This window comes from Pyrus communis, chromosome 5, assembly GCF_963583255.1.
Source record: "Pyrus communis chromosome 5, drPyrComm1.1, whole genome shotgun sequence".
Taxonomy (NCBI): domain Eukaryota; kingdom Viridiplantae; phylum Streptophyta; class Magnoliopsida; order Rosales; family Rosaceae; genus Pyrus; species Pyrus communis.
This window is the reverse complement of record NC_084807.1, coordinates 9,969,123-9,994,692: the sequence shown is the minus strand read 5'-3', so window position 1 is coordinate 9,994,692 and position 25,570 is coordinate 9,969,123. Positions and strand designations below refer to the sequence as shown.

General features: G+C 37.2%; 1 protein-coding gene across 4 annotated transcripts; it reads left to right on the top strand.

The window, feature by feature from the left end:
* Nucleotides 1-13,929: 13,929 nt before the first annotated feature.
* Nucleotides 13,930-18,305, top strand: LOC137734753 (protein GRAVITROPIC IN THE LIGHT 1-like). Of its 4 annotated transcripts, none has more exons than XM_068474033.1 (3): nucleotides 13,930-14,205; nucleotides 14,325-14,385; nucleotides 16,830-18,305. In XM_068474033.1, the coding sequence occupies exon 3, from the start codon at nucleotides 16,884-16,886 to the stop codon at nucleotides 18,150-18,152; it is 1,269 nt and encodes a 422-aa protein (XP_068330134.1). In that variant the 5' UTR covers nucleotides 13,930-14,205; nucleotides 14,325-14,385; nucleotides 16,830-16,883; the 3' UTR covers nucleotides 18,153-18,305. The 4 variants fall into 4 exon arrangements, with proteins under 4 accessions (XP_068330134.1, XP_068330133.1, XP_068330135.1 ...); XM_068474032.1 differs by having other exon boundaries at nucleotides 16,814-18,305; XM_068474031.1 differs by having other exon boundaries at nucleotides 13,931-14,205; nucleotides 16,821-18,305.
* Nucleotides 18,306-25,570: the final 7,265 nt, after the last annotated feature.

Here is a 25,570-nt window from a genome sequence, read left to right as displayed (position 1 = left end):
GGTAATCTACTCCTAATAGGAATATAAGATACATTCCCATATCTACTAGGATTTACACAATCACATTCTTATTCTAAATATGATTGCAACACTCCCCATTGAGTGTGTAAATACTCAACAAACCATCGCATCAAATCTTCAGCAGATAAGGTAGAATAGTTGATGAAGTCATCGGCACAACGGGTGATCGCTAGTCTCAAATTTAAGTGAAGTATGCATTTGTAGTAAAACCTCGCCATGGTAAAACTCAAGGCATGGGGAAAACCCATAGACTAATGAGAAAAGTACAATAAAACCCCAATTGCACTTAGGTAAGGAACTTCGGGTTCCAAAATCTCTTCATCATCCTCCTTTGGACGGAAGAGATCTCGTTTAGCATCTAGAGTTCGAGCGACCATGGGTGTACTCGAAGGATTCGCTTTATCCTCATTAAAATGACGCAACACTTTTTGGGTGTAGTTCGATTGGTGTACTAGGATTCCATCCGAACAAAGCTCGATCTCCAGGCCGAGATAATATCGAGTTTTTCCAAGATCCTTTATCTCAAATTCCGATTTCAAGTGTGCAGCAATTTCCTCAAGCTCTACGGGAGTCCCAATGAGGTTCATGTCATCAACATAAACTGCAACGATTGCAAATCCGGAATGTGACTTCTTTATGAACACGCATGGGCAAAATTGGTTGTTCACATAACCCTGATTTGTCAAATATTCACTCAGACTGTTATACCACATCCGCCTAGATTGTTTCAATCCATAGAGTGACCTCCTCAACCTAATTGAGAGAGTGTTCCGTGGTCTAGAACTATTTGAACTGGTCAGTGGAAATCTTTCTAGAACTTTCATGTAAATTTCCATATCTAAATCCCTATAGAGATACGCGGTTACCACGTCCATAAGCTGCATATTCAGTTTTTCAGAAACTACCAAACTGATTAGTTAGCGGAATGTTATAACGTCCATTATGGGGGAATACGTCTCCTCGTAATCAATCCTAGGGCGCTGAAAGAAGCCTTGCGCTATGAGATGAAGCATGCTTTGTATCGCACTATTTCATTCTTTTTCATTATGCTTCCTCACGAAAACCCACTTGTAGCCAACGGGCTTCACACGTGGTGGTGTGGGAATGATAGGTCCAAACACTTTACGTTTTTGCGAGCGAATCAAGTTTGACCTGGATTGCTTGTTTCCAGTTTGATCAATCGGTTCTACGTCGGCATTTATTGACTAAACATGCTTCAATGTCACCACTACGGATGATGTCGATAGCTACTAAGTACGCGAATGCATCATCGACGATCATCTCATTTCTATTCTAAACCTCATCCAATACTACATAGTGGACCGAAATCTCGTGATTCTTGGGAGGTCAGCATGTTTCGTCTAAAGCATCACCATTATCTAGAATAACCTTATGCGTTGGAACAGATGAGTGAATGATGGTTGGATTCAACCTAGGGTCACTAGTTGGTGTCATTTTCCTCTTTTATGGTTGGATTAAACCATCTTCAACAGTTGGGCTTTAAATAAGCCATGGCAAGAAAATAACATTGTGGGTCAGATTTTCCCCACGATTCAAGTCAGGGATAAGAAATTAGGCCCACCATGCATGTCCGTACACACACTCACTTCGCGCGACAAAGCTATCAACGATGGGACCCACCAGCTACAGCTTTGACAACCACTTGTTTTGAGCCCAACGTCCCGTTTTTAGATCAAACAACTAACATGATTGGACCTTCGGTTGATCCAAAAGTTCAAATTCAATATATTTATTTATAATTACATTAAATCGAGTGGTAGCGATTAAATATGAGTAAATCTAACAGTGAAAAAAAGATTTGATTGTCTAAAATTATGTAACGTTTTAATTATAGTTTCTATTATTATGTAGGCTAAAATTATTCTTTTTATAGTTTTAAGGCACAAAAAAACTATTGGTTCAAAATAAAGCCATTATATGTGGATGTAAATAAGCAAAATGCCTCCAATAATAATAAGAATACTCTATTATCTTTTTATAGAAAATAGTTTTCTTTTGTCGTGAGAGTAAAAAATTCGAATTTAAAACATATTCTAACATATTTTTATATTCTTCAGATTTGATTATCTTTTTATAGAAAGTAGTTTTCTTTTGTCGTGAGAGTAAAAAATTCGAATTTAAAACATATTTTTATAATCTTCAGATTTGGCATAGTCTGTTGAACAGTATAAATTTTTGTCATGTACATATAAATACTTGGCCTGAGTTATGAAATTAAGGTTCTAATATAAATTAGGCTGCTCATTGTGTGGTTGAGCTAAATTTTCTTTCTTTTTAGTGTAAAAATATCAATATACGAAAAAAAATGAGCATTGGAGATAAGGGCAATTTGGGACCACTAAATATTACAATTTAGTAGTATTCTTGTTCAATAAGTTATAGGTTTGATTATCGTTAAAAACAAATTCGAACCAAATTATTATGACTATTTCATTGTGAGTTTTAATGTAGATAATATCGTCTGTATTAAAAAAAATTATATACATTGCACATGATCAGAATTAAACGAAAAAATTGTGACAATTTGACCAACGGCGATGGTTATAAAAAAAGAAATGAACACATTTTAAAATATTAAAAAAAAAACTCAAAATCAAATTGTGAGTTCAGCATTGCTAAAACCTTTTCCTTTTATTTAATAGTGTCCTATCACTGTCAAATGCATCATAGGTTCATAGGCACAAATTGAGTTTTTCGTTTCCTTCTAAACGGGTGACTCCATGCCAATAAGCTCTCCGTTTTGCAAGAGTTGGGGGGAGAAACATCTATTGTACGCAACTTTACCTTTATTATGCAAAGATATTGTTTTCACAACTTGAATCCATGACCATTCGATCACAAAGAAGTAACCTTGTCACATCTTTCTATTGTATTAAATTGAATTTTCTTTTTATTTTATTTTATCACCATTGAATTTTCATTTTTATTACAATTTAATTTTGAACAAAAATAAAATGTCATATTAACGTGTGCACATTTTTTAATTTGTTGGATGCAGTGACGGAGCCAAAAACCTAGACTGAGAAGGTCCTTTGAGCCATTTGAAAGATTGTAATATAATTAATGGGAGAAAAATAGAAATCTTGTTTTTCGTGTTGGCCTAGAAATTTGTAATCAAGCAAGAATATGACAACCCGTCCCTAGTTCTATGATTTTATAAACTTAAAAAATGTGAATTTATGAAAATGCCCTAGAGGCGAGGGTATTGACTTTCATTGACCAATGTATAGTGAGATGTGCGGAATATTTAGCGTATTCTTGAAATACTCAACGATACGAGCGCATAAGTAAAAGCCGTTTGTGAATCCGAGTTTTAACGGTATAGTTACGGACATTCGAAGTTTTATTAAATTTTAGATTAGAAATTAATTAAACTCCCACTTTGTGGGAAAGAGACCAATTGAATTATTGTTTAAGTGACCAATCAGATAAAGGACTGGTGGACCAATTAGAATTTGAGAAAAGAGGGTAGCAGCTAATTAGAAGGAGAGAAACGAGAGAGATGGGCGGAAGAGATGGAGAGAAAAGGAGGAAAAAAGAGGGGTGTTGGGCCAATGGGGAGAGAGAGAGAGAAATGAAAGGGATGAATCAGAAGGAGGAGAGAGGAAGGTGCCCAATCGGGAGGAAGAAAGAGAAGGCCAAGGAGGGAAAGAGAGAACGGGGGATTAGAGACCCCTTTCTCTTTGACCCGTTTTTCCCCCATTGAAAAAGTGACAGAAAAGCGACAAGAAAGTCACCGTGCGCGCGGGTCCGATGGGGGAAAAACGGGTCAAAGAGAAAGAGGTCTCTGATCCTCCGTTCTCTCCTTCCCTCCTTGGCCCTCTCGTTCTTCCTCCCGATTGGGCACCTTCCTCTCTCCTTCTTCTGATTCGTCCCTTTCATTTTTCTCTCCTTCCCCATTGGCCCAACCTCCCACTTTTTTCATCATTTTCTCTCCTTCTCTTCCGCCCATCTCTCTCCTAATTGGCTACTGCCCTTTTTTCTCAAATTCTAATTGGTCCACCACTCCTTTATCTGATTGGTCACTTAAACAATAATCTAATTGACCTCTTTCCCACAAAATGGGAGTTTAATTTATTTCTAATCTAAAATTTAAACAAACTACTTCGAATGTCCGTAACTATACCGTTAAGATCCAGATTCGCAAACGGTTTTTGCCTATGCGCTTGTATCGTTGAGTATTTCAAGAATACGTTAAAAGAATGTTTCGTACATCTCACTATACATTGGTCAACAAAAGTCAATACCCTCACCTCTAGGGTATTTTCGTAAATTCACATTTTAAAAATTTATAAAATCGTAGAACTAGGGACGGGCTGTCACAAAGAATGGTGGAGTTTTTGTATGAAAAACCTAGTATTGAAATGATTATATTATAAATCAAAACTTGTTTACGAGCTTTGATAAAAAAAAAGATTAACAACATAGATTCGAACAAAAATTTAAAGTCATTAACTTTTTTTTAATGATGATGAAGGATTATGAGTCAAACTACTCTTAAGGATTGGTCCTCGAACTACAAAAGTAGCCTTACTTTCTAACATGCACAAAGTGATCAGAAAGAACAAAGACTCGAGATTTAGCCATCAACTACAAAAGTAGGCTACTTCTTTCCTACTTAGAGCGATTAAAAAGGACTAACTTTCTGATAGAACGACCCCCTACCCCTTCGAAATTTTATTGAAAGAAAAAAAATTAGAGGGATACAAGCGGGGAGGGGGGGGAGACAAAACCAAGACCCGGAAATAAAACCAAGAAAAAAAATTAAAAAAAAATCAACGATAACAAAAAATACGACCAAGAAAAATATCACCGGCATGAGCGGTATAAGTAAAATTTGGAATGTGAACCACCAGTAATAAGCACTTCGAGCAGCACCGAAAGAAACTAAGGTATCAGCAACTTGGTTACCCTCTCGATAAATATGTGTAGAAATAAAACTTATTTGACAAAGACGCCATAAACAATTATTCCAATCAACCAAAACAAACCAAGGGATTGAAGTAGGGGCCTTGAAGAGATGATGTAGAACCAAAGAGGAATTAGTTTCAATCCAAATGTGTTTCCAATCCTGAACACAAGCAACACGAACTACCTCAATGAAAGCACAAATTTCTACACCCAATGAACTAGCAAACTCTGTATTCAAGGCAAAAGCACCAAGCACATGTCCATCCGAATTTTGAAAAATTCCACCAAGACCGGCACAACCAATAAGATTTTGTTGTAGATTGTATAAGCCTTTGTTTAATGCCAATTGGCTAAAAAATAGGGTATGATTTTTATATGTTAAAACATAAGGCTAATTATAACAACAACAAAAAAAAAAAAAAAAAAAAGAGCTTAGTTTTAATATGGCAAAAAATAAGGCAAAATTTTTTTGATTGAACGATCTAGGGTTTAGAGAGAGAGAGAGAGAGAGAGAGAGAGAGGGCTGGCCATATTGAGGGAGAAGAGAGAGTGATATAATTGTGAGGTGTGTTTGATTCACCCCATTGTGCCTTTATTTATAGTAGTAGGATTACAACATTTATTAGGTAATCTACTTCTAATAGGAATATAAGATACATTCTCATATTTACTAGGATTTACACAATCACATTCTTATTCTAAATATGATTACAACACTCCCCCTTGAGTGTGTAAAAACTCAACAAACCATCGCATCAAATCTTTAGTAGATAAGGTAAAATAGTTGATGAAATCATTAGCATAATGGGTGATCGCTAGTCTCAAATTTAAGTGAAGTATGCATTTGTAGTAAAACCTCACCATGGTAAAACCCAAGGCATGGGGAAAACCCATTGACTAAGGAGAAAAGTGAGAAGTATGCATAATGTCTAAAACAAACGTCAAACAGGACGAAGGTAGTGAACTCAACGGAGTGTGATCATCCCAAAATGGGTGCTTCATTAAACCCTCGTTAGGTAGCAAAAACTCCGTGGGAAAAATGCTCCTAATCGTAGGAAAAGAGTACATTAAGATCATGTGAGTATGCTTTTAGATACTCCCCTTGAGTTAGATATAACTTCTAAATAAAAGAACTACAAGCGATTCAACTAAGATAATTTACGCATACCGATTCCTTGGACGAGTTTCTGAAAAGTAGACTTGGGCAATGACTTGGTGAATAGATCGACCAGGTTTTCCTGGGAATGGATTTGCTTGACTTCAATGTTCTGATGCTGCTGTTACTGGTGTGAGTAAAAAAACTTCGATGTTGTGTGCTTGGTGTTGTCTCCCTTGATGTATCCATTATTCAGCTACTCGATACAAGCTACATTGTCTTCAAAGATCGTCGAAGGAAGGTCAACGAATGATGTAAGACCACTAGTGCCTCGAATATGTCCCATAACTTTTCTCAGCCAAAAGCACTCTCACAATGCTTTATGCAGGGCGAGAATCTCAGCATGGTTCGACGAAGTCGTAACTAGCATTTGCTTGGTAGACCTCCAAGATATAGCGGTGTCTCAAACGGTAAAGACATAGCCCATTTGAGAATGTGCCTATGTGGGTCAGACAAATATCCAGCATCTGCGTAACCAACAAAGCGAGAATCAATCCGATGACCATAGGGGACGACAACACTCGAAGATTCGCGAGTCTAGAACAAGCCTAAATCTATAGTACTTTTGAGGTAGCGAAAAATGTTTTTAACACCATTCCAGTGCTTGCCTGTAGGCGCATTGCTGTATCTTACCAAAAGATTCACAACGAATGAGATGTCATGTCTAGTGCATTGAGCCAAGTACAATAAAGCCCCAATTGCACTTAGGTAAGGAACTTTGGGTTCCAAAATCTCTTCATCATCCTCCTTTGGACGAAAGAGATCTCGTTTAGCATCTAGAGTTCGAGCGACTATAGGTGTACTTGAAGGATTCGCTTTATCCTCATTAAAATGACACAACACCTTTTGGGTGTAGTTCGATTGATGTACTAGGATTCCATCCGAACAATGCTCGATCTCCAGGCCAAGATAATATCGAGTTTTCCCAAGATCCTTTATCTCAAATTCTGATTTCAAGTGTGCAACAATTTCCTCAAGGTTTGCGGGAGTCCCAATAAAGTTCATATCATTGACATAAACTGCAATGATTGCAAATCCGAAATGTGACTTCTTTATGAACATGCATGGGCATAATTCATTATTCACATAACCCTGACTTGTCAAATATTCACTCAGACTGTTATACCACATCCGCCCAGATTGTTTCAATCTGTAGAGTGACCTCCTTAACCTAATTGAGAGAGTGTTCCGTGGTCTAGAACTATTTGAACTGGTCAATGGAAATCTTTCTAGAACTTTCATGTAAATTTCCGTATCTAGATCCCCATAGAGATAAATGGTTACCACGTCCATAAGCTGCATATTTAGTTTTTCAGAAACTACTAAACTGATTAAGTAGCGGAATGTTATAACGTCCATTATGGGGGAATACGTCTCCTCGTAATCAATCCTAGGGTGTTGAAAGAAGCCTTACGCTACGAGGTGAGGCGTGCTTTGTATCGCACTATTTCATTCTTTTTCATTACGCTTCCTCACGGAAACCCACTTGTAGCCAACGGGCTTCACACGTGGTGGTGTAGGAACGATAGGTCCAAACACTTTACGTTTTTACGAGCGAATCGAGTTTGACTTGGATTGCTTGTTTCCAGTTTGATCAATTGGTTCTACGTCAGTATTTATTGATGGAACGTGCTTCAATGTCATCGCTAAAGATGATGTCAATAGCTACTAAGTACGCGAATGCATCATCGACGATCATCTCATTCCTATTCTAAACCTCATCTAATACTACATAGTGGACCGAAATCTCGTGATTTTCGGGAGGTCAGCATGTTTCGTCTGAAGCATCACCATAATCTGGAATAACCTCATGCGTTGGAACGGATGAGTGAACGATGGTTGGATTCAAACTAGGGTCACTAGTTGGTGTCATTTTCCTCTTCCGAGGTTGTGAATCTTTTGAATCGAGGGGTCTACCACGCTTCAGGGTTGAAGCAGATGATTGGCTAGTCGCCAATGTACCTTGCCGCATGAAGGGTGTGCCCTCCCCACCTTCGGGGATAATCCGACTTTCCTAGACGGGTTGTTGACGTACACGGGGTACATCTATCCTTACAGGTATGTTTGCAGCAAGTATATGTGATCTTGTCACATTTGCTAGATCATTAAAAGCATTCGACATGCTTTTGAGCAATGCTTTGAAGATCTATAATTCGTCGCACCTTAGTTTCAGACTGGGCAGTTCGGGGATCTAAATGAGACATAGTGAGAGCATACCACGACAATTCACGGCGTTCTATGAGAACGTTAGCATGCTTATCTCCTCCTAATGACGGGAATATTGTCTCATCAAAGTGACAATCCGTAAAACGTGCAGTAAAAAGATTTCCTGTCAAGGGTTATAAGTAGCAAACAATTGATGGTGAATCATAACCGAAATAGATTCCTATTTTTCTCTGAGGACCCATTTTGGTATGTAGTGGTGGTGCTATTGGCATATAAATGGTGCACCCAAACACTTGTAAATGTGAGACGTCAAGCTCGCATCCAGTGATCAACTGTAACGGTGAATGTGGTTCGGTAGCGGTGGGCCTCAGGCGGACCAACATAGTTGCGTGCAATATTGCATAGCCCCAGGCAGATAACAACAGTTTGGTGCTTTATGAAAGCTTCTGCCAGGCCGTTTTGGGTGTGAACATGGGGTATAGGATGTTCCACATCAATTCCTACTGACATGCAATAATCGTCAAAAGTCTGTGACGTAAACTCTTCAGCGTTATCCAGTCAAATCGACTTAATCGGATAATTAGGGTGGTGAGCCCTTAGCTTAATGATTTGAGCTAGGAGTTTAGCAAATGCGGCGTTGCGTATGGACAACAAGCAAACATGTGACCATCTTGTCGATGCATCAACCAACACCATAAAGTATCTAAATGGTCCGCTTGTGGTTGGATAGGTCCACAAAAGTCCCATTGAATCCTCTGAAGAAATTAAGGTGGGTAATAATCTTTGTATAGGAGGGTTGAGTATTCAACTTCCTTAAAGAACACACTTTGCATGGCGCGAGTCCAACATAGGGATGTAACTTATGCCCGTGTGAAGATTTAAGAATATGGCGTATCATGTTACGTCCAAGATGTCCTAAATGGTCATGCCAAAGCAACAAAGTGTCCTGGAACTCAGGCATAAGGCCGGCCACACTGTGGGCTTCTATGCCGCGAATGGTTGTGATGTACAACCCACTCGGCAGATGTTCCAACTTCTCGTGAATATGCTTCTAGCCATATTCGCATGAAGTGATACAAAGAAATTCAGAACCATTATCTTCAATGGTTTCAATATGATATTGATTATCTCAAATATCTCTAAAACTTCGCAACGTTCTTTTGGAACGTGGAGAATAGAGTGCCACCTTAATGGTCAAGATTGTACCTTTGGACAACATGATACGTGCCTTTCCATATCCTTCATCAGGTTGGATGAGCCTGAGAGAGTTGTCAAATGAGCTTTCTTGGGTATTAAGTTAGTAAAATAGTGTCGTTCACACAAAATGGTGTGCGTGGTTGCACTATTTGCCAAACAATTAACTTCCCCACTAGACATACCTAGAAATAAATTGATTGAATTTGTCACATGCATAAATATAAGTCCATTCATTCAATTAAGTAATTCGAGAAAATACCATTCCAATAACAATCCATAATTCAAAACAAATCAAAACCAAACAAATTATTCCAAATACTTAGAAAAATTGTTCAAAATTAAACCATAAACCTAGAAAAAAAAAAAAAAAAAAGAGGGGGGGGGGGGGTAAGGCCAGCCAATCCTAATGGGTTTGGCCACTAGGGGTAAAAACCCTAAAAACATATCTAATTTATTCATCCATAGGCACTGACGCCTCATGAAAATCCAATATCTCCTTTGATGTAGTTGCATCTTGTGGATGATCCACATGTGCAAAGTTAGACTCATGACGGGAATGATACTTGTCAATAGCCTCAGGGGAAGCTCGGCATATGCATGACCAATGATCCCTTGATCCACATCGATAACACATGTCTAGTTCAGTAGAAGTAGGCTGAACGGGAGCTTTGCATTTGTTCTTGAAGTTTGGGGCCTTAGGGGCGAGTGGTGGACGATGTTGGGTCACATTTCTTCCCTTAGGTTCGGTACTCTGTTGACCTTGGGCTCGTGGTGGGGCTTGCTGCCCATTGCCACGGTTATGATGATTCTTTCATCGTTTATGGCTCCTAGAATTAATCGCGTGCGCTTCAGGCGCAGTGTTTGAGCTAATCGGTCGAGCTTGATGATTCTTCATCAAAAACTGGTTTTGCTTTTCAGCAAGAAGTAAAATAGAGATCAAATCCGAAAACTTGGTGAATTTTTGTGCCCTATATTGTTGCTGTAGGACAATATTGATGGCATGGAAGGTTGAATAGGTTTTCTCTAGGAGATTTGATTCGGTTAGCTTCACTTTGCAGAATTTCAACAATGAACGGATTCTACAAACTTCAGAGTTGTATTCATTTACGAACTTAAAGTCCTAGAAACGAAGATGCTACTAGTCGTGTCTTGCTTCAGACAAGTATATGTCTTTCTGGTGATCGAAACGGTCGGCCAGGGCAAGCCAGAGGGTGCGTGGGTCATCCTCTGCGAGATATTTAGTCTGTAATGCATCATGGATGTGTCTTCGAATGAAGATCATTGCAGTAGCCTTCTAAGCTTCGTTAACAGGTTTGTCGACGATAGGTGTCTCGATGGTAGCTCTAATACTCTTTGCAGTCAAATGGAGCTTCACGTCTTGAACCCACTTCAGATAGTTTCTTCCAGAGACTTCTAAAGTGGAGAGATCAAGCTTGTTCAAGTTCAACATGCCCCTAAACAGAGGGAACAACGTGAGTAGTCATATGGTAAGCCATAGACATATATCGTAGAACATGCAGGTTCTATAGACATTTATTGGTTTAATTTATGCATGAAAACTATAGGTTTCATGTGGTATGTTTTGAATAAAAACTTTGGGTTTCAAAGGCACTAAATTTGAAATACAGGTTCAATTTAGTTTTTATGAACAATTAGTTCATAATGAGAGGTTCCTGCAAGAAACACATAATGTAATATACTAATTTGAATATAGTGGATTTGAGTTTCTTCGGGAACTCAAGTGTGAGAGCTTTGTTACTATGAAAGTATGTGACGGTTCAAAGTATAAAAATAAATTATTGAATCATTAATGTCCAAAAGTGATTTTCAGGTCAATAATTTTAGATTCATTATCAAATTAATGGATTGCAGGTCACTTTTAATTAATTCAATAAATCGGGTCATACGGAGTTGACTGCAGAAGCTAAATAATATTAAAATTTTATTATTGGGTCGAAAAAATTGCCCCAAAAATAATTGGGCACGTGTTGGGTGCCTTGAGTACAAGGCAGGGCCCAAAAAAAAAGGCCTTGGGAGTGAACTGCAGGTCACAGGGGTAGGCCCAGCCGTGTGGGCTAGCATGTTGGGCCAAAGGGGGTCACAGGTGTGGTCCAGTGCAGTGTTGGCCGTGGGTTAGGCGCGCGAGGGTTAAGCCCAGCCTTGTGGGCTGGTGCGGGCCGTGGGAAAAATCCCATCCAACTGGGCTGGATTAGATGTCAGAGGGCCGGGGTTGCAGGCCTTGTCGAGATGGACCCCAGGCTGAGGCCTGGTGGCTGTGAGGGTCAATTAGGCTTCAGTCCAGCAAGCTTGCCAACTGTGATGGTGTGTCGCACCATGTCTAATTTCCATTTTTTTTTTTTTTTTTTGTTTTCTTTTCAAATCCCTTAGGGTTTAGGAAACCCAAATTTGCTTCTAATTTAATTTGATACTTTGACTCACAAATTCCACATAACAATTTAATTGCGCGATGCATGAAACAAATATATATATTGACAAATATATGAACATGTACAATACATATATCGGCAAGAAAATATAAACATAGAGGGGTTCATGCATCATGGGGAATGTTTTCATGTTTTGTGGACGTTTCAAATATTTTCTTTTATTTTAAGCGTACCTGATTAGCAGAAAATGAATAAGCCTTTGAATTTGGTGGATGATAGCCTCCTCCTACGATGTGTCAGTTCCTCAGCTTCTAGTAAGAGCATGTTGATAACGTGTTGCAGGCCTATTTGATTGACTAATCTAGGGTTTAGAGAGAGAGAGAGGAGGCCGACAATATTGAGGGAGAAGAGAGAGTGATTTAATTTTGAGGTGTGTTTGATTCACCCCATTGTGCCTTTATTTATAATAGTAGGATAGGTAAAAACCTTTCCCTTTAGGATTACAACATTTAATAGGTAATCTACTCCTAATAGGAATATAAGATACATTCCCATATCTACTAGGATTTACACAATCACATTCATAGTCTAAATATGACTGCAACATAAGAGTATTTTTATTCTTTTAGTTTAAAAAAAATCTAAAAAATGTTGACATACCAATAAATCTTGAACGATGGCCACTTGGAATTGCAAACCTCACTAACCAATGAGCCGCATGCTATTTGTGCTAAAAGTAAAACATGCAGAAAGTATGTACAAACGACTAATATTCCAGGATAGGCCTGGACCAATGCTAGGTTCTATGTTGCCCCGTAACCGGTCATATGAATTAAAATTTTAATCGATTTTTCATACAAATTTTTAAAAATCATTAATTTGTCATATTATCTTAACTCCGTTAAGTTTTTCATCCAAAATAAGTTGCACATGACTTATGAGTTCAGGGTTATTTTAGTCATTTCAACACCTTGCTCCTCTTCTAATAAGTTGCCTTCGACAAAAATAAATCTAGGGATTCTATAAAAGTACAAAAAGGGATTAATCTGGTATACAATGATTTGAAGGTTTTCCATTTGGAAAAAGGAGAATAACCTGCACTCTCTTCTTTGTGTTTCGAAGTGAAGATAACTCAAAATATAGTCACTGGAAACCTTCAGTTTGTGGTAAAATTGGAAGATATTCTTTATGTTGAAATGTCCGAAATAACTATCAACACAAGTTATGCACAAGACACATAACAAATTTTGGATAGAAAATTTAACAGAATTCAGATGAGTTAACAGATTAATAATTTTGAAATTAGTATGACAAATCGCAAGTTTCAGTTCATATGACAAATTGAAAAAACAAAAGTGTGTAAGTTCATATGTCTTTTCAAACAAATTTATTAAATTTCTCTTGGGTGCAAATAATTTAAAGAAAAGGGGTTGAATCGTTGGAGTTTACCCGGGCCATGTTAATTTTGCCATACAAAAACAAACCCCACACTTGCAAGTGACTTTTTACCACAATGGTAGAAATATATTGAACTCTTGTATGATGGCTTTGGTTCTTACTTCGTAGGTGACTAATTTAATAAAATCTAACGACAAGATATAAAAAAAATTAAAAATTAAAAAACTTACATTTTTCTTTCTTTGAATACATGGATAAATTTTTACACTACGGGAAGATAGAGTTTGGCTAAGTCACACAACCTAATTTGGTATCGAATTCGTCATCCATGAAATTTAAACTATCTCACTTCCAAATGAAAAGAAATACCATCATACTATAGTGCGCATTGGCCACACTTTCTTTTGAATGCTAATTTCTTGTCAAACAATGAAAAGGATTAACACCGCCCACCATAGCACTCACTAATGGAAAGAGATCATTTCCGAATTCTTTTTACCTAATCCACTAAGTCCGGAGATCGGGTTATTGAAATTTAATCAAACGGTTAAAGTTATTATAATTTTTAAAATAGATGTCTATTTATAGTCGTTGGATCAAATTTCAATAATTCGGATATCCGAGGAGCGGATTATGATGAAGGGAGAGGATCCCTTCCTTCACTGACCACAACACTTTCTTTTGAATGCTGATTTCTTATCACACGGTGAAAAAATAGCGTTTTATAGAAACCGAAACGGTAAGACGGAGGTGGAACGACCCCAAAGTTTCCAATTAGGGTTTGCAGACCCCTGATCCAACACAAACCAGCTACCAACACTGCAATTCGGAGCTCCGCTGAGGGAGGCAACGATCCGAATCACAGCAATCGGACTATTAAGGTTAGGGCTTCGAGACGCCTCAGGCTCGCGATCTCCGTCGAGGTAGAGAGGAGGATTCTTGTTTCGTGTAAGTACATCTGGTTATGGCGATCAGATGAAAATTTGTGCAAAAAAGGAAAAGAAAAAGGAATTTAGTGTTATTTGAGTGATTAGTGTTGTTAATTTGGGATTTGTGCTCTATTTTAGGTTGAAGGGGTGGTATTATGTTTGTTAGATGGAGTCTGTGGCAGATATGTGGTCCTGATAGGTAAGCAGCTCATGCCCCATATATATATACTTATTTATTTTTGAAATTTATGTTTTGGGTTTTTTTTCTCCCGATTTAAATATATATCTAGTCAATTTCCAGTTTTGTTCATAGATTGTTGTATATACCCTTAATCTGATTTTTTTCGGTGCGAGCCACTGAGAGTTGCCCGATGCTTTTTGGTGTGAACCATGTAAATTAGCTGACATATTTCTCTTAAAACAAAGCTGACTTTTTTAGGACTATTGCTTGTAATTTGCTCCTAAAGTTCTAGGAAGTATTTTGGGTGATCATATAATTTTGAACTTAGTCGTCCTTCAGCGCTTTATTGTGGCACAACTGGTCATATTTGTACTTTAACTTATGATTTACATTGATTTTGTTATGGGTTGTTTGTTTTGGTATTCAACCTTCTCGCCATTTTCGTGTCCCGTCTCCATTTTTTGTCGATCATATTGTCAAGTGTAAGGGCAATATCAGGGACCATCTTAAAATGAAGATAATTTGTATCATGTAGCTCTGGGAGAATTGATTACATACGCATTAAAAGAAAGGCGCGATATGAGCCTTGACTAGATTCCCACAGAAAAATAATTAGTCTGAACTAGATTTCTGCATTAAAACGATCACACCTTATATTAGTTAGCATTTTTCAAGCCATCAATCAACCAATGCAAAAGAGTGGTAGATGCATATTGAATCATTTGTGCCTATACTGTAAATGTTTACAAATCTAACCATTTTTATTAAAGCTTCTTGCACAACATTCCCCATGCTTTCTTCAAGATAACTTTGAGCAGATTTGCTGCGTTCACGCTTCATATATAAGGTGACAGTTCTGAATTAAGATTGTTAATGTAGAGTGTGGAGGTATTTTCATATTTATCCAGTTCCTATATCTAAGTTATAGGTACACTAATTACTTTGATGCTAGAACATGAGCAAAAAAAGTTAAACTGAGTGTGTGGCTGGGGATCTTCATGTTTTGACTAATGCGAACATCTTCACAGTTGAGTCAGTTTCTGAAAGTAAAACAAAAGCAATAGTTGAGTAGAAGTTATTTGATGGACTCATACAAAGCAGTGCTTGCCAAGGACATTAGTACTTCTACAGGGTGAAATGTCAATTTAGTGTACATTCTGAGTTGAATTTTGTTTTCTGATACTACCTCATACATGTCAATGCTTCATAAAAGTGCCCAAATTCTGGAATCTAAATTTTGTAATCTAAGACAGGTCAGGACATGATAGATGTTAGAGTTGTCTATGGGTAAGCAGCCACATTTTAAAATTTGAAGTAGAAAAGTAAGAAGAGTTTATGGCATATATCTTGGTTAGGGATTCTTGCATGGTTAATTTTTATTCTTTCTTTATTTATTTATTTATTTTTTATTTTTTAAATTATAGTTGTAAAGTAACAAATGTTTAATACTGGAAGAAGATAACTTTGTGAAGTGTCTATTGAATGGTGCTTTTTAGAATGGTTCATTTTGGTTTCCAAAAGAATGTTGTTATGTTGCCTTGAACGGTGCTTTTTAGAATGAGTCGAGGGAGTAGGCATTATTGGTAGAGAGGAAGTAATAAATTAGAGTAGGCGTTATGAATGTCACAACGAATATGATTGGGAAGTTTTGTGGCAAAAAGGAGATTCATTGGCTCATTATCTAGTCCGAATTGGTGAAATGATAGAATCCGTAATAATTATTCAACAGGTCCTGGAAGGAATCCCTGGGGGACCCTATGAGAATTTAGAAATATGATACTTTGATAGAGAAAGGAATCCAGAATGGAATGATTTGGAATATTGATTTTTATTAGTAAAAAGCCGTTTCCTATATTTGAATTGCCGAAACAAGAATGTGAGAGTCAAAGTCCCAAAGAGAGAATTGGGAATTTTTCTCATAGTGGATTAGAGTTGTTTTCCTTAGAGACGGAAAATCCGCCCGTGGGATTTATCAATTTGCAAATTCTTTTTTCGGTTAGATAAAAGAATGAAATTGGCTCATATTATGACGATTTCTTAATTTCCTAGTGTGGCCGAAATTGATTGAAACTTTAGCATGGGCTCATGAATGCACACCTTTGGCTAATTGGATTTGATGGAGACATAAACTGGTGGCTCTTTCCATTGTGCAAGCAAGATTGGTTGGATTAGCCCACTTTTTTGTTGGATGTTCACCAGATATGTCTGTCAGCAAAGTTTTCTTCAGAATTCAACTCTTTAGGGATAAACCTAGAAACATATGTATTATTGAGCCACATTCGTTTTTTCTTCTTTGGTCAAAATTTCTTGAGCCATATTTGTAAATAAATTTATCAAAAATGTTGTTGGATTTAAGCACACAGCATTGCTGTCACCATTTTGGATAATTACATTATTTTGTGTTACCACCTGACTTTAGATTATGCAATTTACACTTATGCTGAAGTTTGCAGGTGTTGTAGTGTCGGTGCTTTTTCTGAAGAAAGTCAACTTAACCACTCCTTTTGGAAGTAGCTATGCTACCCACTGGAGCAAGAGATACTCAACTTCGCGAGAGCAATAGCCAGAAGGTTCACCCACAACCCATGGAAGAGGCCATGAATCAGAATCTAGAAGCTGTGGAAGCCTTGATATCTAAGGTTTTCACGAACATCTCTTCCTTGAAATCAGCTTACATTCAGCTCCAAGCTGCTCATACTCCCTATGACCCTGAAAAAATTCAAGCTGCAGATAGACTTGTAATTTCTGAGCTAAAAAACCTCTCTGAACTTAAGCACTTCTACAGGGAGAACAATCCCAGCCCAGTTTGCGTTTCTCCACAGGACTCCCGCCTATCTGCAGAGATTCAAGAACAACAAATTCTGCTGAAAACCTATGGGGTTATGGTTAAGAAGTTCCAGTCTGAAATTCAAAATAAAGATGCTGAAATCCTTCAGCTTCAGCAGCATATTGAGGAGGCAAAACAGAAGCAAGCAAAGTTAGAAAAGAATTTAAAGCTGAGGGGCATGTCTACAAAAGAATCAGAAGGTTCCGCTGATGAGAATGGTGTTATGCCTGAGGATTTAACTCCCAATCTCTTCACATCGGTTTTTGAAGCTTCATATAAGGCTATTCATGACTTTGCTAAACCATTGATTAACATGTTGAAAGCAGCTGGGTGGGACCTCGATGCAGCAGCCAACTCAATTGAACCCAGTGTTGTCTATGCAAAGAGACCTCACAAGAAGTATGCGTTTGAATCTCATATATGCCAAAGAATGTTCAGTGGCTTTCAGCAGGAAAGCTTCTCCCTTAAATTGGACAATCTTACAGTCACCAAGGAGAGTTCCTTCCACCAATATCTTGCACTACGGGACATGGATCCATTGGACATGCTTGGCCAAAATCCAGATTCTATGTTTGGGAGATTTTGCAGGAGCAAATACCTGGTAGTGGTTCACCCAAAAATGGAGACTTCGTTTTTTGGAAACTTGGATCAACGAAATTATGTAATGGGTGGGGGGCATCCAAGGACTCCGTTTTACCAGGCTTTTCTAAAACTGGCCAAGTCAATATGGCTTTTGCATAGGCTAGCACATTCTTATGATCCTCGGGCTGAAGTCTTTCAGGTCAAGAGGGGGAGCGAGTTCTCAGAGGTTTACATGGACAGTGTGGTGAAGAATTTGGTAATGGATGAAAACGACGAAAAGCCTAAGGTTGGTCTGATGGTTATGCCTGGTTTTTGGATTGGAGGTAGTGTGATTCAAAGTCGGGTTTATCTCTCTGGCGTGAAGGTTGCTGAATGACAAGCCAGTTCACGGTGCCAATCAGTGTTCATATGGTTATGCGGTGTGTTTTTTTATACATGTCTGTTGCTTTCATAATGTATTGTTGTTGTTTGTGATTTTTACTTTGTATAATTGTTAAAATAAAGTCAGCTATTAAACACTTATTCAAACTCCCCCCCCTCTCTTTCTCTCTCTCTCTCTCTCAAGGTTTAGTATGTATTAAATATAAAGATTCGGAATGATAACGAACTGTGGTTGAGTAGATTTTCCTTCGATATGGCTTGACCAGGCGATATGTGCTAAGCCTTTCTGTTCAGATTCGTAACCAGGATTAAAAAATTGATTAGTTAGCAATGGTGTTTCTCGTATGCACCGGAATTCATGACTCGTTAGATCCTTAAGACATTGGGGAATTGGATCCTCGCCGGATCCCCTCATGGGAGATCATAGGGATCAACGCACACAGACTGCTGATAAAAAATCATGCGGTCATAATTTTTTTCTTTTTTATATTTTCATACAAAACAAGGTTACTTTACTTTAAAAAAATATAAAAAACATTTAATTGGGGCCGTACGATTTTTGATCAACGGTCTGTGTGCATTGATTCCTAGTATATCTAGGGAGGGGATTCGACGAGAATCCAAATCCAGACATTGGATCCATACTTGGCCAATCCACTCTAAAAGAATTTTTTTGTTTTTTTTTCTTTCTGCACGCTCTTATTAATTTTCGTTTCGCAATATTTTGTTTTAACCATTCACCCCAAGAGTTGGAAATAAAATGTTGTGTAGGAGAAAAAAATGAGGTGTGAAAATCATTTCTCAATTCTAATTAAATTAAGACTTAATCTTTGTCTTTAGTAATCAACAATATCACCTCATTCAATGATGCATCGGGAGAAGTAAAAGCATGTTTTACAGAAGAGTCAATTTTAAGGTTACTAATTTGCGGTAATTATTATGTTGTGTCTGTAAAATAAATACTTTTATAATATAGAGAGAATTATTTTAAAGTAAAACTTTTTATAGTCTTTATATCACTTTATGTTTTTTTGCACAGTACTTTATAATGTTGGCATGAGAATTATACATTTCTCTAATATAAAATTTCACTTGAAGGAAAAGCATGCAATTGCAAAGTATCTCAAGTAGACCTAGCATTCGTGTCGTGTTTTTAATATTCATATCGTTTTTGTGACATACCCAATTTCATAACAGGTCTTGTAGTGTAACATCTGTTAAAATGAACATGTAATATGACCCTACCAAAACTCGACCCAATAATACTAATGGGTAATATAACCTGATCCGTTACCTACTAGAGAAAATATATTTTAAATTAATAAATAATCAAATAAAAAAAAGGTAATACTAAATTAATATCTAAATATTATATTGTCACATAAATATTATTTTAAAACATAAAACACATTTATATTTTTACCTATTACATACTTTAGAATAAGTGACTAATGGAAAAAACATTGACGATAATTATGTAACCCAATTCTCTTCCCTCTACGAGTCCACTGGGGAGGCTGGGTACTGGGTAGCATAACAATCAAAAGAAAAAGGCAAACATATACAGAACAAAGGGAAGAAGACTAAATAGTTGATATCATCCCTTCCCATGAAGTTACGTTTAGTTTATCAGTGTTGTGATTATTGTTACTAGTCATATACCCACTCGTTATACCTGTGTAATTAAATTTGGCTATTATTTGTTATAGAAAATTTATATCACTTTGTTTAGGGAAAAAGAAAACTTTTTTTTTTTTTTAATCAAAATAAAATTGGGCGTGGAACTTGGAAGGTGAGAGGGTTGAAGTGGGAGATGTGGGGTTAAAAAACCTTCTTAACTGGGCGTGGAACTTGGTTCAAGCTGTTTTCATGAAAGGTCTTCCAAGTAATATTGGCAATGATGTAGAGTGGGTTGAATCCTCCATCTCAAGCACATAAAAATATGCTGGAAAAATCAAGTGGTTAACCTGCATCAAAACATCTTCCAAAACTCATTTCTAGTATGTATTAGATCGATCAACTAACTGAATAATAACACCATCGTTTTTAAGCTCTCCTAGATTCATAGATGCATAAATGGAATATGATATGACATTAATGAAAGCACCTATATCTAACATAGCACGTTCAAACTTGGTATTAACAATAGCACAAGGGATATTGAAACTACCTGGATCTTTGCATTTAGGTGGGAGCTTTCTTTACAAAAATGTAGAGACATTCTCACTTACCTGTATCACTTCCTTTTTCGAGATCCGTCTTCTTGTTGTACAAAACTCATTAAAAAATTTAGCATAATTTGGAACTTGCTTTATTGCATGAAGAAGCAGGATATTAACTTGTACCTTTATGAAGGTTTCTAAGATGTCTTTTTCACACTTTTCTTTCTTAGATTGCATAAAACTGTGAGGAAAAGGTACATTTGGTCAAATGGGGTTAGAAAGAATTGCATTTGGACGAACCTTACCTGAATTAGGTGGCATATGGGCTTTAGAAGGCTACGGCAAGGTTTGCTCCTTCCTTGTCGTGGCATTGTCTTCCTACTCTTCTTCGGGTAGCAGTTGTTTGTCCTCTTTTTGGCTTTATTTGGACATTTTTGGTTCAATTCCAACCTCCTTACCACTTCTAAAGTGATAGCATTAGGGGTTTCAAAACCTCCATTTGGATTGGCAATGGTTGAACTAGGAAGTTTGGCTTGTTCTCTAAATTGTCCCATGAATTTTGTTATCTGTCCAATTTGATTCTTCATGTTGTCCATTTCTTTCCCTCCACTTCATATTTGGATGATCTCTCCAGCTCAGATTGTAAGTGTTGGAAAACAGGTCATTCCTTGGTTGATTTTAGCCTTGGTAACCCACGGCATTGGAACTTTCCCATCCCCCATTTTCTATTAATTGAGGACATTGATTAGTAGGATGTCCTTGCAAAGAGCACATGCCACATGCAGCTACACTTTGCACTTTGGACCCTTTGACAGCCGGTGATATAAAAGTAGCCATTTGAGATTGAAGTTTTGAAATAGCACTTACCTCATCGACTTGAATTGGGCGTGCAAGTTCTCTTTCTCCAACTCCTTCATATTGTTGTTCATTCAAGACACAATTCACTATTAAAATCTTCGTAGCCACTGGGGTTTTGTCAATGAAAGCACCTCCAGCTGAAGCATCAAGCATTTCTCTCTCAAATGGAAGTGGTCATTCATAGAAATATTGAATTAAAAGCTCTTCCTTCATTTGATGTTGTGGACAAGATGCAACTAAAGTCTTGAAATGCTCATAATGCACTGGAAATGATTCTCTTGGGCCTTGTGGAATTCAACAAATTTTCTTACTCAAAAGAATGACTCTTGAAGTAGGGAAGAATTTCTCTAAGAATGCTTTCTTCATGCTTGCCCAAGAAGTGGCGATTCCAGGTGCTAATTCAAAGAGCCAATCTTTAGCCTTTTCCAAAGGAGAGAATAGAAAGCCCTTCATCTTTAAAATATTCCTATCCGCATTAATAGGTGTCATACTCGAGCATACTACTTCAAATTCCTTGAGATGCTTGTTCGGATCTTTCGTGGATAGCCCATGGTACTTGGGAATGTGATGCAGCAAACTAGACTTCAATTTAGTACCAATTTTGATATGAAGGACCTAGGTGAGGCTCATTATGTTTTGGGAATCGAAATTGTGAGAGATGGAAACAAAAAACTTCTTGGTTTATCTCAAAGAGGTTACATTGAAAGGGTACTAAATTGATTTAACATGAAGAATTGTAACAAAGTAGATGTTCCAGTTAACAAATGAGATAAATTCAGCAAAGATCAGTGTCCCAAGAATGAACTTGAGGTTAATCTGATGAAGTCAAAGCCTTATACTTCATTGGTTGGTAGCCTTATGTATGTTAACATTTGCACTATGCCAGACTTGGCATTCATTGTTGGTTTATTATTAGGCATGCTTCAATCAAATCCAGGTAAGGCTCATTGGGTTGCTAGAAAGAAAGTTTTAAGGTATTTGCAGAGAAAAAAAAGGGCATATGCTGGTGTATGGTTGAGAGAATTCATTGGAATTGACTGGTTCAGACCTTACAGGAGACAAGGATGAGAGAAAGTCCCCAGTGGTTATATATTCATGATGAGTGGAGCTATTGTTTCTTAGAGAAGTGCTAAGCAAACCATTGTATCAACATCGACAATGAAGGCTGAGTTTGTAGCATGTCTTGAAGGAATGAAGCAAGTAGTTTAGCTCAGGAACTTTTTCACTGAGATGAAGATTGTACATTCTGTGAAGTGACATGTGAAGAAGTTTTGTGAAAACAGTGCTGCTGTATTTTTCTCTAAGCATAATAGAAGGACTTCAACGTGTAGATTGATGGATGTTAAGTTTCTTAAGGTTAGAGAAGTTGTTAAGAAAGGAGAAATAGATATAGTGTCTTTGTTAACTAGTTTGATGATTGCGGATCCACTTACAAAAGCATTACCAAATAATGTGTTCAAGGGACATGTTGTCAAGATGGGAGTTTTGGAATCTTTTGATAAGTGGGAGTGAACAATAACATGAATCTTAAAGACTACTATTGATGCCTCTTCAATAATGCTTGGATACTAGAACTCAAACTTCAAGATGTTTAGTTAGTTGTTGGTATGAGTTACTCAGTTAGTTTCTAGCTTGAGTTTTTCTTTTGGCTTTTCAGTTAGTGTTCAATTTTTCCTTTTGGGTGATTTATTATTCCAGAAGACTATTTTGTTTATGATATTTTGGATTGCAAGAAAATTGATTTGCAATTTTGTTAAGGCTTTTTAGAGAACTATTGTTTTGTTCTTTTGTAAGAATGATGGTTGGTTAACTTTTATTAGTTGATAATCAGACTCTTGATTTTGACAGGTTAAGATTAGCTTGAATGAGTGGAAGTAATATATTTTGAGATTACTCCAAGATTCACATGGTTACAATGTACAAATTAAGTGTTCTGTGATTCCAGAATAAATTCTGTAAGTGTGCAGATGGTGTTCTGTTAGAAATGTATAGGTAGACTTGCGAGTGAAGATAAGCTTAATGATTAATTCAGACTTGGTTATCACTTCGATGTTTCAAACAAAACTTGTTGTCATGTTTCATACTCAAATGGGAGAATGTTAAAGTATGAGTATGAGCATGACATTGGAGCCAGTTATGGCGTCTGAATGTGATATGGAGAAGTCTAGTTAATAAGCTTTAAGTAAACCTGTTTCTTATAGGATTACTAGTTCTAAATGCGGTCAAGTTTTAAGGACTCATGTGTGTACTAGGATTGTGTTTATACACATGTTTGATACAAATTGTGATGTTTGTGTTCTATGCTGATTCTAATAAGAGATCAGTAAGGAGAACATTGAGTATATAAACATTAATCACTGCTCTCGCAATACCCTGCTCATTCTTTGTCAAAGCCCTATTGTTTGAGAGCACTTATGGTATTGCAAAGATGAAAAGGTTAACCGTTTTCATAGGCTATCATGGCATCATCTTCATCATCTGGTGCTGTAGGTATGTCTTTCATATTTATCTTTATGTTGGTAATTGATGTTCTTGTGTTCGTGACTTGATAGCATTTCTGTGATTTTTTACTATGGTTTATTTGTATTCCTTACAATGGCCCCTCCAAATCAACACACAACTGCCATGTGTAAACAACCTCTCAAAGACCTTAAGAATTTTATTTTATTTTTTCCCGCCAACATATCTTCAGTTTGGATAAATAGCACTGTGGAGGCAACTGGCAACATCTTCAGTTTGGATAAACAGCATTGGAGCCGTAGAATCAACTGACCGATGAGCACCTTCAGTTTGGATAAACAACACTACTTCGAGACCGACTGGTTATTTATCCAAGTCTTAGTCCACAAGGATTTATGAGTCTTTATTGGAAAATGTCATCTCATCAACCTTCTCGGTGAAGTGAGGTGTTACCAAGTTACTACATTCGGCTCACTGAAAGCTGAATTGATATTGAACTTTGTAGAACTAGCATCCTTGTCTTCAGGCTCTAGAACCCGAAGGCCGAGATGTGTTTCTTATTCGGCTGTAGTCACGAGATCAATAAGTCAGCAGCGCCTAACGCCACATCAACATTCATTTTACTCCATGGCCAAACTCGGTCGACAAGTTAGCACACTCTACATTCGACCAAAGGACATAATTAGCTCATTAATTACTCAACTTGCGCACTACATAGGCTAGATAGTTTTTAAGATCAACATGTAAGGGTGTTTCGGCTTCCAATGCACAAACAAGTACCCATTAAAGGATTGAAGAATAACAATAAAATCTCCATTTTCTGTACTGTTATAAATCAAAGTTGACACGTTTTCACTATGGTGTTTCATCAAACTCTTCACTGACTGCCTTTGTTCGTCGGAAATTCTTCACTCTCCTTTTTCCATTCTATTCACAGTCGCAAAACGGGAACTTCTTAAAGAAGGCAAGGGTTTTTTCTTCTTTCTTTTTTTGTTGTCAATTTCTTGTTTCGGATTTTTATGAACATGTTTTTCTTTTTTCTGATGAATCTGATCATGTATTTTTGTTAGTTTAACTTCACGGTTCATTATTTAGATTGCTGTGCTGGAGATGAAGATGTTTTTTTTTTTCTTTTCTGATTTTGATTATTTGATGCTAAGTGTTCTTCATGGTTACATATGATGTTCTGAATGAAGAAAGTTGAGGTTCCACCAAAAAAAGACAATATAGGGAGTAGCCCAACTTACTTATAAGCTCATGCAAGGTCCCTCCTTCATCAATGTGGGATTCATTCTCAACATACCCCTACACATGTGGTGAATTTTCAAGCCAAACATGCGCTCCACGTCATCCCATTGCGTTGTTCATATGTTAAGCTTGAAAATTAGTGAGGGGTGTGTTGAGAATATGAGTCCCACATTGATGGGAGGAGGAACCTTGCATGCGCTTATAAGAGGTTGGACTACTCTCGATATTGCCCATTGGTTTTATCATGGAACCTCACCTTTCTTCACTGAATTACATGACGTTTCACCAATACTTTGCGTTGTGCGTGTGGGAGTCTGTTGTGGGTCTAAGGTAGTCTAACCATATTGTTGTCTTGTATTGTGTTTGCTATTATTCCATTTAGTTTGATTTACTGATTGAATTTGGAGCCTTATTGGTAGGTAAACTAAATTTGGAAACTAAATGATATGTCACCTATAAGAAATAAGTCAATCATCAACTTTCATGTCATTTAGTTTGCGTTACCCTACTATTTTTTTTTTGGTTTTTTGTTACAGATGATGACTTTGGTTGAGCTTTTTGTATGAATATTATTCGGAACTTTCTGTATGAATATTATTCTATTTTACTGTATCTACTCACGTATAATATCAGGCTTACTGATCCGATTTTTCATTTTCATTTTTGATCGGATATTGTAGAGAAA